The sequence below is a fragment of the Apus apus genome, chromosome 2 (assembly GCF_020740795.1).
Source record: "Apus apus isolate bApuApu2 chromosome 2, bApuApu2.pri.cur, whole genome shotgun sequence".
Classification (NCBI taxonomy): domain Eukaryota; kingdom Metazoa; phylum Chordata; class Aves; order Apodiformes; family Apodidae; genus Apus; species Apus apus.
In genome coordinates, this window is record NC_067283.1 from 8,374,764 (window position 1) to 8,389,977 (window position 15,214).

Here is a 15,214-nt window from a genome sequence, read left to right on the forward strand (position 1 = left end):
AAGAAAATCAAATTATTTAAGAAAATGGCATTAAAAAGCAGAAAGCACTGTTAATGACATCAGTGTCCTTCCTTGCCATGAGAATGGCAGAGTCTTCTTGTTTATAAGATAAATATTATGCCACAGAACACAAAAAAAATATAATTAAAAATTAATCAGAACACTCACTATATCTATCTCGAGCTAAGCACCTTTTAATTTTTGAAATTAATTCATACTTCTACACTGTCAGGTGAACTCTGATGATATAAGCTATTAAAATTCTTTACTGTCACCTGCAACCATATTGAAAAAATAACCCAAAACATGTAGACAAAGGTACTGGAAGTGAAATACGAATGTTTTTTCTTCTAATAACTCTCATGACTTGAAGAGTGACAAGTTCACATCTTCAAACATGAGGCCCAGAATCTTTCAATGGAGAAACAACCCAGTATTGCAAGATAGTAATGAAATACTGGTAATTCCAGTATGAATGACTAAGAAAAAAAATACATAAGAGAAAATTATGTTTTTCTGTAAATACCTATTGTTCAAATTCAATGTCACACATATGTAGAATCAGCAAAACCATTTTACACCTTGGCAATCATATGTGTTAAAAAAAAAGGCAAGTCTACTACTTATTCCATACTGAGATTTTCCATTACAAAAGGCTTGTAAGAACCTTCCCATCAGAAACATTTCTGAAGTACAGCTAATAGGACACCATCTCACAGATGACTGAATGAACAGTCTGGATAACAACAGAACATAAAACAAGGAAAAAAAAAACCCAAACTACTGATAGATACAGAGCAACAAGAAAAATTACAGAAAATAATTGTAAAAGATATCTGCCAGTCAGGATAAAAGTTTGTTTGCAAAGAATAAAAAAAAAAATCCAGAATATGTTTAATTTGGTCATCATCCAAACATGAATACTTTCTGTTATGATAATGAAGTGTCCACACCAGTACTTTGCAGTATCACTGATGAGTCAGTCACCTTTACCACAGGGAGATCAAAAACTTCACGAGATTCTCCAACTTCTGGATTGTCCCCATCTTCTGCAATAATATGTGAAGCCAGTGCATTGTAAGAAACTTCCTTTGCTTTTCCAGCTTTCAGAAGTTGAATAACCTAAACCCAAGAAAGAACAAGAAGATAACAATTTTTAGCACCTTTGATTTGAGGAATACATTAATGAAGAACATGCTAACACAAGAGGAATGACTATCACCTTCTCTCTTGGCTGTCCTCCTGCAAGTGTCTAGCACTCTTTTTGAAGCTGCCAAATGCATCACATCTAAAACCTGATTGCAAATGATTTACACCTCTGACATATTTTAATCACACAAGTTGAGGAATTACTTTCCAAAATAATTCAGGCTGGAACAGAAATCTGGAAAGTATCAATTTTTTTTCCAAAACATATATCCATCAAAAAACTCAATTTTATCTCAGGCAGGGTAAGAAAACCCTTCTTCTCAGCATTTCCTTTTGTATATAGTAGCTCTGGAAGCATCTGAAAATACTTTAAAATAAGAGCTTCAAGTTAAAAAAAAGATAACCCAACAGTAGAGGAGGTAACATAATGACTGTGCAGTGCAGTCTTCGTAGGAATTTGTCCAGATTTGGCCAGTTATTTTACTTGATTAAAAAACAAACAAACAAAAAAACAGTGTTCATGCACTTTCTGTAAATGCTAATTTAACAGCTAAGAAAGGAATTCCATCTTCTCCAAATGGATTTCACAGAATTACAGAACATTAGGTGCTGGAAGGGACCTCTGAAGATCACAGAGTCCAAGCCCCCTGCCAGAGCAGGACCAAAGAAAACTAGGGCAGATCACTCAGAAAGGCATCCAGGAAGACATTTGGTTCCAGTATTTCTAGATCAAATCAATACACCTCATCCAAGAGCATATGACTAAGTCCGAAGAAGCTGTCCAGCTGCTCCCAAACATTGCAGCCAGACAGAACAACCAAGGAGAACAACTGCTAATAAATACCCGCTTAGTACGAGAAGGATCTGCAAGTAAAAAAGAAGTTGTAATTGCTGCCTCGAGAAGGGAAAACATTCAAAGCAAGAGTTGATGGACTGGGAAAAGAAGTGATGAAGAGTGATTTAGAAAAATGCAAAAGAAAAAAAGTAGGACACATGCCCTCTAAGTTACTACCCTAAATAGCTAGAATTGAAATGTCTCACTCAATTGAAGTGTCCCCAGAAAATGTAAAACTCACAAAGCAGAACTTATAGCTATTTCTGCAAGGCCCATATAGATGTTGGTTTAAGAGTTCAGCATTCTCTCAGTTCAATTTTAGACATCTGTGTGATGACTCTAGCCCTGTTTCCGAAAAACGGAATTAGCTTTTATTTGAATAAAAGTAAGAGAGAAAGTAATGGGGTATAGAGGAGAGGAAGAGAAAAATGGTTTGAAACAGTAAGGTTCAGAGTTCAAAGTTAAAAACACCAATTAGGAGTATGCCTTCATTTTTCCTTGTATTATTCAGAAAAGAACAGTTTCATTTCATTATTAAGTTGCAGAACCAAACTGGTATGATGTTCCAAAACCTGCTAGGGACAGATATTTATCCCTTAAAACCTGCTGTGGACACTCTCTTTATAACAGGACATTCTCTCCACACCAGTGAACAACAGAGCAAGGCACTACGTTCATCAAACAAAATGTTAAGTAATTGATCCCTAAGCCATTACTCTGTACACTAAATAGGACAGAGAAGGCACTGAAGAAGAGACTCTTTCAAAACGTGACACTGGACTATTATAAAGCATCTATGCTAAGCAAAAATTAAGGACAGAAAAGTCACCAGTCAGTGAGGAGGCAATTTTGGCATTTCCTCACTGAAGTACTTGACTTCGAAACTTCACTTACTAAAAAACAAGCAACCTTTTTCTGCCATGGGTGAATATGTGATATTAACAAATTACTCTAAAATAACCAAGAAAACTGATCACAAACTTGCTGCTCTTGTCACCACACAGTCAGGAACAGGAGAGAACGTTTCCATTTTACACACCAATCTCCTAAATAACGGGATGCCTTCCCGCATGAAATCGATTTGACTGCAAGGTAACACATGATGCTCTAATTGCAATAAGAAAAACTAAATCAAAATAAAGCACTTTTGAAAACAGCAGATATTTAAGAACAGCTTCACCACACAAGCTCCATGTCTCACACAGCTCTCCCTGAGTTACAAGACCCATTCAACTGCTTGTTTAAGGGGAGGCTAAAAACCGGAGTAAATGTAATTAAAACTAACTACCCAAATCTGACAGTGTGAGAACAAATCTACAACTAATGAGCTAGAAGTATTTTTTATATATATATTGAAACAATGCTGCTATGAAGAGTCTGTGCATAGTGTCTACTTATGTAAAAAGTTGCACCAGTTTCAAGTGACGAGTTAAACACTATAAATACAATAGATAGTAACTTCAAATGATTATTTGGAGTGATATGAAAAAGACTTTTCCAGATTTAGCTCATGTCAACTTCCAAACTCCTCTCGGAACACACAACTTCTCCAGTTTGAGCAGCACCTAGACTGAAAAGTTGTATTTGCACAATTAAAGAACTTCACCTACACTAGAGTCAACCACACACCTCTAACTAAAAAAATGCTGAAAAGCCCCAACATGATCATTGTAAAAATCCTGCACTTTCGGTTGGTAGCTTAAATGCATTAAATGAAATTTCATTTTTGGGGGCACATAAATGTTATCTCTATTGTCTCCCAATAAACTACGTGTTGGAAGAAACAAGGGGAAAAGCTCACAACTAAGTAGTAAGACTACGGGCATAAAAAAATTTAAAATAATAATGAAAAAAGGGATAACCAGAAACCAAATATGCTGCTGAAGATCATTATGCTGAATTGCATTACTTTTTTATCTCTTTCTGTATGAAATACTGATTTTAACTGGTGCTACTGAAATATGATGGTTTGGGTTTACATTTTTTAGGAAAGCAGGAAAAGCAATAATGAAAAAAGTAATAGATGCCACCTCCTCCTCCCCCTCTGAAAGGTGTGAGCAACCAACTGCACATCCCAATGGGATGGATTTAAAGTTGAGAGCCAGCAGCCTAATTCTCCCTCATTTGCCAAAAAACATCTAGGCACCAGTCCAGACTTTTGTTTCCCTTCTAGTTATGCTGCATATGTTTTAGTAGGTAGTGGATATGCAGTCATTCACCTGAATAAATTACTTTTTTTTTTTTCCCCTTACTCTAGGATTTGTTTTGATTAGAGTGCTCACTTCTGCTAGACCTGTTTTAATATTTATTAAGATAATTGCTTTTCCTTGAAACCATTTGGAAATTTAGGCTCATCAAAGTGTGTTCCTCCCCAAAAAATTAAAATTAAGGTAGCATTTACTTGTAAGGAGAGAAGTAAAATGTGCCAAATATATCAGTAATTTGTGTACTAGTAATGGAACATTCTAAGAACTGTTTTGAAAAGCTATTTGTGGAGATCAATTTAGAACTTCTGCTTTTTGTCTGGATTAAAAACACAACCATTACATACTCCTCTTGTTGGGGTTGCTCCAAAGGTACCAGAAAGGGCATCTGCAGAATGGAGGACAAAGGCACCCTGAAGAGCTCAGCACAAGGCACTTACTGGCTCCGACTCAGCTCTGTAGCCCAACCCCAGCATGACTCTGCCTTCCCAGTGCCTTTTGCTCCCAAGGGCTCAGCAGCACGGCCAGGAGCCAGCCCTAGCCTCTGTGTCCTGCTGTGCCATGCCAGCAAGCTATTTGAGAATCCCAAGCACCAGAGGAAACAGTGTTTAAACAGGCCAGCCAGTCTCAGAAACGACTCAAGTGCACAGGACTTCTCAACTCTGGGCACCGCTCCTGATGAGAAAGTGGCTCAACAGCTTCAAGCAGGACTTGATCTTGGAAGCAGTGGAGCCACTTCCATGCAGCACTGTGCCTGACCATACCAGAGCCACCTTCTGTGTCTGCCTGCAACTCAGAGAATGCACCCACAGAGAGTGGAGAATTTAGCATACCTAACTCAGAGCAAATCAATGCCTTAAGACTTTATTAACACTAACTGCTAAAGAGAATAAAGCTTAGGATAATTTAAAAAGGGACTAGAAAAAAAAAAGAATACTTGTTTATTCACTCTATGGGAATACCATTGATTGATACCAAAATTTTATGTCTAGAGACCTTGGGGCCTTTTTTCCTGCTCTTTGTAGATTGTTCTTCTTTTTAGCACATAATCCTATTCCTGTGAATAAAAACTATCTCAGCAGGTCAGTGCCTAGTTCACTTAAACGTGTGTAAGACTTAGTGAACACGAGGACATCAGCTTAAAGGAACCCTGGACTGAACAGAGATTCAAATGTAGCAACTACCAAAGAAACACGGACTTTAATTTCAATGTGAACACGCAGTAACCCATCTGCATGAAGGTGCTGTCCTAAAGCTAGATACAGCACACTTCAAACACCTGTTTAATTACACGTGCCACTGAAAGGTAGCTTTTCTAACCACCTTCACCCAACGTGACAGGGCGCTATGAACTCTAAGGCCAACTTTATCATCTAGGGTATGGCCTTAGGCCAGAACAGGCCAACCCTGCCATCCAGAGTGCTGCCCTAGGCCCGAGCTGTAGGGTCATTTGTCAGCACCTTCTGCTCCCTGCCGCCTCTGGATCAGGGCCGGGACAATACAGACGACACATCAGCACTTCTGTGCACCCAAGGGGTCTGAGAAGTCCTGGGGCGGGCACCCCAGCCACAAGGGATCCGGGACGTCCCTCTCCCGTGGGGCTGCCGCCGCGGCGGGAGGGGAGCGGGCTGGCAGGCACGCCGGTGCGGGGAAGGGAGCGCCAGCCAAGCCTTGCTTCGCGAAGCCTCCCCGCGCCCCGAGCTGCCTGTCACCGTGCCCGTCCTGACTGCGGATCGAGCGGCAGGGCGGGAACGGGAGGGGCCGGCAGAGCGGGGCGCCGACGGCGGACGCACCGCGGCCCGGCGGAGCAGCGGGCGGCAGAGCCGCGGGCGGCAGAGCCGGTGCCCGCCCGGCCCGGGCGGCAACAGGAAGTGCCTCCGCCCGCCCCTCCTCCGTTCAGGCGGCGCCGGGGCCTGCGCGAAGGGCCCGCGGGCTCTCCCGGGGGGTGACGGCGCGGCCGCCGCCGTTACCGGCCGTTACCGGCCGTTACCCTCCCCCAGCGGCCCCCGCAAGGGGCGCGCGCGCTCCAACCCCCGCCGCGCGCGCGCGCCTTCCCCGGGGGGGGCGCGTGCAGCGAAACGGCGCGTGATTCTCGAGGAGGGGGGGAGGGGATGGGAGGGAGAGAAGTGACCGATCCCGCGGGGCCCCCCCCCCACCGGCGGGGCTGGGGGGGGGAAACGCAGGAAGGAGCGAAGGGAAGGGGCACGGGGGGGGGGGGGTGGGGGGGTGTGAGCCGGTACCTTGGGGTCGATGTCTCCCACCACGAAGAACTTGACATCTTTGAACATCTCCTCCGGGACTTTCAGCTCCTCCTCGTCGGCCGCCATGGTCCCGGCCGCCAGCCCCGCGGGGCCCCCCGCGCCCCCTCCGCGCTCACCGGGAAAAGCCGCCGAGGCCCGGGGCTCCCATCCCCTCCCCCCGCCGAGCCGCCGAACCGCGCGAGCAAGGCGCGCGCTACGGGACACACCATTCCCGGCCGGGACGAAGGGAGGGGGGGAGGGGGAGGGGAGAACCTCCCAGACAAAGCGGCTCCCCCCGCCCTATCAGCCACCCCCGCTACCGCAGCACATCCCCCGCCTCTGATCCGCGGCCCCTATCTCTGCTTCTCCCTCTCTCTCCGAACCGGGCCGCGAGCCAGCATCCGGGGTCCGAGCTCCCCCCCGTACGAGACGCAATGGACTCGCCCAGAACGACGGAGGCGGGCAGCGGGGAAACCCGGCCCCGCCCATCGGCAACGCGCGAGGGGAGGGGGGAGGGGAGCGCGCGCCGCCCTCCAGCCCCGCCTCCCCGGGCCGGCCCAGGCCCCGCCCCCCGCAGAGACCACGCCCCCTCGGCGGAGGCCCCGCCCCTCCGCAGAGGCCCCGCCCCCCGGTCCCGCCGTGCGGGGCGGACACGTCGGGGTCCCGGGGTCCCGGCCAGGACCGAGGGGAACAGAGGGAGCCCCTCGGGTGTTCCAGTGTATCCCCTGGGCCAGGTCCCGGAGCTGAGCCTGGCGAGGCTCTGAGGGCCCCAGCGAGGCGGGAGCCGCATCCTCTTAACTCAAAACCACGGCGGAAACGGGGAGTTAAAGGCCTGCGCTATTCCCGTTTTCTTCACTGTTCCAGGATTTAGTCGCTGTTCCCCGGGGGAAATAAAGCAACACAGTAACTGACCACCGCAAGCAGTGGCAGACAATACCCTAACCACTAACACACTTCACATAAATTAACAGCATTTTGCACTTTGCAGTTTCAAACCATTTTCCTGTTCCGTCAAGGACGTCTCAAAATGCAGTCCTTTCCCAAAATACACATTCACCTTTCCAGGTGGGAGCCTGCAAATCCAAGAGGTGTAAGACATATTCCAGCATCCAGCTCCTTAATTAACATACTGCTACCACCCACATGAGACATTTTCCCTCAAAAACCTGCTCAAAGCATCCTTCTACACGGATGGTAAACCATTCAAACCTCGAGGGAGAGGTGTCTTGCTTAACTTCATGTAACTGATCAGAAAGCTGAAATCAACACTTAATTACAGTCAACAAAGAGAAACGAGCACTTTCAGGGCCTGACTAATCTGGCATAGTTAAAACATCCGTACATGGTCAGGTAACTCTTGCCCCCCACACTAGGCTTTCCAAAGAAGTTTTGGAAATTTCATTATACTTCTATGTGGACAAAATTTCCTTCCCATACTTAAGAGCAATGCTACAAGATGGCATCAAAAAGCTTACTGAAATAAAAATACAGGACACTTACGAGTTTGTCTGCTATCTACCAGGCCTTCATACTTTCCCAGGGGAAAAAATCAAGTTTATTTAACCTGAATTATTCTTGAAACAAACCTGATAGAAATTATTAATCTGTTTGCAATACCTTTATTACTTATGCAGTATTCCGGGGGGAACTGAAGTGAAATTTATGGTATCCAAGTTCCTAGCCTCCTTTTCAAGGAAGGTGCATCATCTGCCTTTCTTCTCATCTCCTGAATCTCCACATAACATCTACCCCTTTCTACTCCATCTATGTAACAAATATCCAACCTATCACTCATTCTTCTCCTGCTCCAGACAGAGACCATAACCTGTGGTTGCAGGTTTTTGTTCCATTACCCCAATTACAATTTATGTTTTTAGTAAAAACCAAGGTAAGAAATTCTTCAACTTTTATATTTTATTTTTTTTTGTCATACAGGGACAAACAGTGGAAATAACCATCTGCTTTTAAATCTGTTTATCCTTTTTGTGCAATAATTTATGTTCTCATGTTTTGTCTTTTCTAATAACTCTTTTTAGGGCAATTTTCTTTTGCCCCAAGTATTTTCTGGCCTGAAAAACACTTATGTGAGCCTTGACTTCCTTTATAGATGCTGCCCAGGCCCCCAAGTCCAGTCCTTGCTTGCTTTGTTCCATCATTTTCAGTCTTTCCAACTCCCATTTTTGATCCATTTTGACTCCTCACTAAATTAGAACTACTTTGACCAAAACCTTCATTCACCTGCAGTAATAGGTTTGTTTTTTTTTTTTTTACTATTCTTCTACCAGATACCATTAGCACTATAGCCTCCTGTGTTTCCTCTTGGATTTCAGTGCCTCTGTAATTATCTGCATCTTTGAGCACTGGTAATTCTCACCTCTTTTCTCTCATAAATAACACTGTCTCTCAGGTTTCCGTCCCACATTTTCCTCTGAGTTCTTTTCTCTTCGTGATGCCATTCATTACTTGGCTTCATCTTCTTTTTCAGTGTGACTGCTAAATTGCCCCTTCTCACAAGTGTACTTCCCTTACCTCTAATCTGATATGCTATTGCATATTCCCACTCCACACACAGAAAGCCAAAGTGATTCCTGCCCTTGATTTCTCTGCTCAGCCTATTTTCTTACTCTAATGAGTCCCCCTGGCCTTTCTATCCTTTCATTTTACCATGGCCACATTGTTTTTTGTTCTTTGTACAACTCCAAGATGACAATTATTTCAAATCAGATGCTATTTCAATACTAAGTATTAATCTATAGTAATGCAAACAACACTTTGAATGTGATTTTTTTAAAAAGAATGCTGCTGAAATTGTGCTATTGCATCATCAGGTGGGGCCATTTTGGATCTTCTGTTTGTTCAACTAGTCACATCAGAAGAATATGAGATACATTCAGTATTTGAAATCCCAACAATTTGAAAATTCTCTACAGAATTCTCCTGGAAAAGAGAAAGCTCCAGGGAGACCTTATAGTGGCCTTCCAGTACCTCAAGGGCCTATAGGAAAGCTGGGGAGAGGCTTTTCACCAGAGAGGGCAGTGATAGGACAAGTGGCAATGGTTTTAAACTGAAAGAGGGAAGATTTAGGTTAGACATCAGGAAGAAATTCTTCACCATGAGGGTAGTAAGGTGCTGGAATATGTTGCCCAGGGAGATTGTAGATGCCTCCTCCCTGGAGGTGTTCAATGCCAGGTTGGATGAGGCTTGTGCAGCCTGGTCTAGTGGGAGGTGTCCCTGCTCATGGCCAGGGCTGTGGAACCATGGACATTTGGGTCGGTCCTTCTCCTGAATGGAGTAAAAGCAACTCCACTGGGTGCCTCCATCCTCTGTGTGTTCTTTCACCACAGAGCTTTTGATAAAAATGGGAAGAAAGAGACCATCACATCCTCCTTCCACCAAACGAATATGCCCCAGAAGCAGCTCCTGGACAGAGCTCCATAGCTGTGCTTGGTGAAAGAAAAGGACTCGGAAGATCTTGCCTGAGCTCCAGTAGATGGCAGGTCAGTTGGCAACCAGCCGTGTGGCCCAACCAAAGCAAAGGCATTTCTGTTTGTGCCACGAAGCACTGCGTAGCAGCAGGTCCAAGAAAACTTGCCTGGTTGAACTTCAGGCACCTAACAGTTTTAGAAGCCCCTGAGAAGTACTTTTTTACATCTCAGTAGTGGATTTTGGGTCACATACAGTGGCTGTTGTGTTATCAGCAGTTATATGTATCTTCTCACACAGAGGTATCCTTTTTTAATCCAGAGTTTTATAGAATAGAGTCATAGAATCATTTAAGTTGGAGAAGACCCTTATCAAGTCCTTATCATCAAGTCCAACTGTTAACCTAACACTGCCAAGTCCACCAGTAAACCATGTCCCTCAGCACCACATCTACACATCTTAAATACCTCCAGAGATGGTCAATGACCCACTGCCCTGGGGAGCCTGTCTCAGTGCCTGACAACACTTTCAGTGATTAGATTCTTCCTAATATCCAATGTAAACCTCTCCTGGCACAACTCGAGGCCATTTCCTCTTGTCCTATTCCTTGTTACTTGGGAGAAGTGACCAAAACCCACTTCACTTTCAAGTGGCTGTAGAGATTTTCTTGTTGGCTTCAAGATGACCACTCACAGGAGAAAAAAGTACTCACATGAGTCACAAATTCTTCCCCTTAATTATCTTCTAAATAAGCAGCATAATTAAAATAATGAACATATTTTTTACTCCTTTATGCATTTCATGAGTCACCTGTCAATAATTTCTTTAAATTCTAGTAATTAGACTATTTCTGAGAAATATTAATAGCTCAAATTTCTGCATTGTGCGTGTGATCTGCATTATGAACCATAAGAACAGAAAACTTGATTGAAAAACTATGTTATTGAACATGAAAAATATCCTCTGTATTAGCCAGAAATAAATTCTGGGTTCTGCTCACAGTCCAGAACACTGAACTGAAACAAACTAGTGGGCTGGTCCCACTGCTCAGTCATAGCAAGGTGTAGAACAAAGTGTTCACCTGTATCTAGCCTCAGTACAGATGTATAGGTTATGACATAAAGCTCAACTGCAGGAGCTCAGAGTGAAAATGGCAGGAATGGAAGCCCAAAGAATACCCTGCCAGGCTGCTCCCAGGCCCATTCCAGGGGCAATCAAAGGCCCATCTGCACAAGAAAGAGGAGCACAGGGGCACACTGGCAGGTAGGAACCCAAATCAAGTTACCGCCACCTTCTCCAGGCCCCCCCCCACAGCTGAGAGTCCTCAGCTCCAGTTCAATCTGGACCACGCAGTGACGTGGCCCCGGAGCAAAGGGGATGGGTGAGTCTCTAAGGGCCAGCTCTGGGTGTGAGAACACCTCTGTATCTATCTCTAGGGGTCACTTATGGGACATGAGAAGTCCTGTCCAACTGTATGTATGTGACACTCTGTGCCCAACTGGAGCAGATCCAGCTACTGGGCTGACTGTGTCTGACAGCAGCTGTTGGAGGGATCTACCTTCTACATTAATATATAAATATATATATGTATGTATGTATGTATGTAGTATATATACTCTCACTAGTGGACTTCCATACTGTCCAGCTGAAGAGGGAGCAGGATTAGGCCATTGGTGGTGTCCATGTTGGTGTGAGTGCTCTGAGTGTGTCTGTGATGTGTGTGGTTGGCCATGAATACCTGCAGCTATGCAATGTGTGTGTGTGCTTCTGTCTGTGTGCTGGCTGGGAATACATGCTCAGCCTTGTGACTGGTTGGACCTGGAAACATGGAGTAGAAGCCACCTCATCTCTCTCGGGCTGTTGGACCCAGAATGATACATTTTCTTCTAACAGTATTCACTCTCCCCATTCATTTCATCCTCTTTCAGAAGGCTCTGCAGATGTTCTATGTCACATCACTTGATTTGTGCTCATCGTGTAACACGGGGTGCTCAGTCTTGTGGTGGCAAACCCATCAGTCTGATCACCACACACAGGGATGAGACTAGTTCAAAGGAACATGACTCTTGTAGAGGTGCTGAGAACATGGCAGGACTTCAATCTACCTAAGAAATATTCCAGACTGGACTCATACTTAAAGTATAGTCTTTGCACTGATGCATCCACAGCTATGTAACTGCATGGGAGCAACCACTCACAGAAACCAATTATACCTCAACACGAGTTCATTTCTGGGCTTAGTTACTTCAGTGCTGACACTGAACAGAGACTGTGCATATTGCCATAGTCCAAAGTGATCTGACCAACACATTATCTGTACTATAAACACTCCATGCAAAGCATTTAATATGTCTTAACTATGAGAGTTCTGCACATAGAAGTTGATGACCATGTTTCCAGAGAAGCTGCAAAGCGATGCTTATTTTGCAATAAGCGTTGCTTGCACGTGGTGAAAGCCCATTGAGCTGACAAGATTTGTGCAGACTATTAGTCTTTGATTACATAAAAGCCTTATTTGTGTGCACAAACAATTATATGAAAAATTAATATGCACCTACAAGATGATATTTAGGCATAATTGCTTGGGTAAAAACAACAGTTTGATTTTCTTCTTGCAGTTAATTAAATTCAGAGCTTAGAGTAAATTGTGTATTTGTTGTATTCAAGTGAGCAGAAGGCTTTCCGAGTCCTTTGTTAATAATACATACTCATTTGGTAGCAGCTGGCTCTCTAGATGTTACTTTTCCAATATAATATAACTTCACAGAGTACCCAGTTTTTCACAGAAAGCTGATATTAGTTTCAACATGTCTGAGAAGCTGTTGAGAGGTGACAGAAGGCATGCCTCCTCCATTGTCACCATACCAATTTCTTAACATCAATAAGAATCTGGTTTAATCATCTGAACCAAAACATGGAAAACAGGTACATAGAGGGCTCTACTTTGGCTTGAACTGGCTGTACATTTTTCCTCTTTCCTTCAGTGGGACCACTTGCAATGGCCAATATTATTTATAATTAAAAACTTCCTTTTTTTCTGTACTGCAACACTGAATCCTAAAAGGCTCCCATGGAACTGCCTGTCTCATTTTTTATTCTCTCCCAGTTCCCAAGCTGTGCTGAGAATGCCTGTGTGCCTGAGAATGACGATTTGCTTGACAGTTTTCTTTTATAATGTAATAGTTACAAAATGTTTTTAAGTGCCAAGTAACAAGGTGTACCTTTACTTTAACTGTGCAGAAATGGACAGGGGATGAGAGCACATCTAATGTGAGGGCATTTTTTATCAGCAGTGAGACACAGTATTAAAGGAGAAGATACACTCCTTTCTATTACCTCTCAAGTAATGTGTCTGGAATAGCAGCCCACAGGGAAAGGTGTGTGCCACATTGCAAGAATAAAAAAAAAAAACAAACAGCCCTAAGATGCCAGGTTGGACAGGACTTTGAGCAACCTGGTCTAGTGGGAGGTGTCCCTGTCCATGCAGGGGGGTTGGATCTAGATGATCTTTAAGGTCCCTTCCAACCCAAACCATTCTGTGAGTCAGTGATTCCATGCAGTAGGATATGCCTTTATCAGAATATAGCCAGCAGGACAGTACACAGTGTCCTCGCAGGAGTTACACTTGTCTAAAGCCCCTCCAGCTCCAAGACCTTTTCCACCAAGTGTAACACAGCTTTGCATCATCACAGGGCTTGCTGGGAGGGGTATTTTCATAGTTTTTAGCCAATAAAGGAATTAATTATGCAGATTGATGCAAGGCTCTTCAAAACTGCAGTCTCTACACACACAGCTGAAAGGAGCTGCCAGCATGGATGGGGCATCACAGGAGGAACCCCTGATTAATCCCTCAGCTTTAACACTTCCAGTAATAACATCTACAGAACCTTATTCTTGTGTTGTAAAAATTCCTTATGGTTAGACAGTCTTCCCTAAAATCTGATGTAAATCTTCTGTTATGTAAATGAGGCAAATTCTTCCTATCTATCTTTTCCTCAGACTACCAATAACCCTCTCTAAATAAATTTTCTAAATACATATATATGTACCTATATATTTTATATATATATATATACATAAACATTGTAATACTTTCTTAATGAGCTCTGGACCTTATCGTAATGCACCAGGAAAGAAGAATGCAAATCCTCCCAGTGCTCTGGGCAAGAACAAATAATTTGCCACAAATCAAAATGTGTTACTATAATTTATAGACTCCATTCTTTGCATCTCAGGAGAAGTCTTTGCTTCTGTTCCTACTGTTTTCTAAGTTTGAGAAAAAATGTTTGTAAAACGTGGCAGGTAATTTTCCCTATAGCCCTTCTTTGTAGTTTGTCAAGATTTCCTTCACTTACAGGCTTTCCTTTTGGGTAAATTAGTATCAGCCAAACATTAGAGAATGGAATTTTCCTTTAAGCCTGGGATTTCATTCATTCATTGAAAAAAGGTAATGAAACCTGGAGTTACTAAAATGAGTTTTTCTAGGAAGGAACAAACTTGGCATTACTTGTGCCAAATCTTTCTTATGTGATTCAAAGGACACTAACACTGGTATTTATTTTTACATTATTCATGCATAAATGCAGCAAAAGGCAACTGAAATTGGTGGAATTCCAGAGTATGTTACATAACAGTCAGAGGACTGAGTCTGGGTACTTCTCTGAGATTATCTCCGTTATTCATTTATGGCTTTGTGCTTATGAGTAGAGTAAAAATCCTAAAGCTGTACTGAGAAAACCTTTGCATCACATCTGTCTGTTGTCCAGAAAGTTGATGTTTCTCTTACTCACCCAGAAAGAGGAGTCAACAGAAGACACTTGCCTGAGGATGTAGCATCACATTTGAGACTTATCTGACCACAGTGGAGCCAATGGGGAGCCAAACTCCCTGAAAACTATTCACCTGGTCTAGTTCCTTGAGCCTGGATTCATGCCAGGCCTGAAGCAGGATGAACGAGAGGTCCATGCTGCTGAGACAGGAGAAATTGTCTGATGCTGACTTAGGCCTCCTCCAATCTGCAATCTCATTTAAGTTGACTTAAACCACCACAAAACCTCCCCTGGTTCTGGTCACTCATTTCTGCCTCTGCCCTTATTTCAGTACTATGGTCATACAAAAGTGTCAGTGCCTCGGGGGTGACCCATGCTGATCTAGCTGAGAATATCCTATTAAAAATGGTTGGGTTTTTTTCCATAGGTCATTTTCCTGACTCAGTTAACCTCCTGGTGCTGGCTCAGTGCGGGCAGTGATGGAGATGGAGGGCAGCAGCTACACGAGCCCATCTGGCCGCCTGTGCCACAAGAGAAATTCCTGTGTTGTAGTCACGGGGTCTTAGTGCTAAAACCAGTGAAAAATACTTCTGC

The 15,214-nt window shown here is 43.7% G+C and overlaps 1 protein-coding gene across 1 annotated transcript in view; it reads right to left on the reverse strand.

The window, feature by feature from the left end:
- PAXIP1 (PAX interacting protein 1) overlaps positions 1-6,532 on the reverse strand; it is a 34,275-nt gene extending 27,743 nt beyond the window's left edge. Inside the window, exons 1-2 of the mRNA XM_051610792.1 lie at positions 6,429-6,532; positions 988-1,122 (exon numbers count right to left, since the gene is read on the reverse strand). Of these exons, the coding sequence (XP_051466752.1) occupies positions 988-1,122; positions 6,429-6,515 (222 nt within the window). The 5' untranslated portion in view covers positions 6,516-6,532. The remainder of the gene's footprint in view (positions 1-987; positions 1,123-6,428) is intronic.
- Between the last annotated feature and the right edge of the window lie 8,682 nt (positions 6,533-15,214).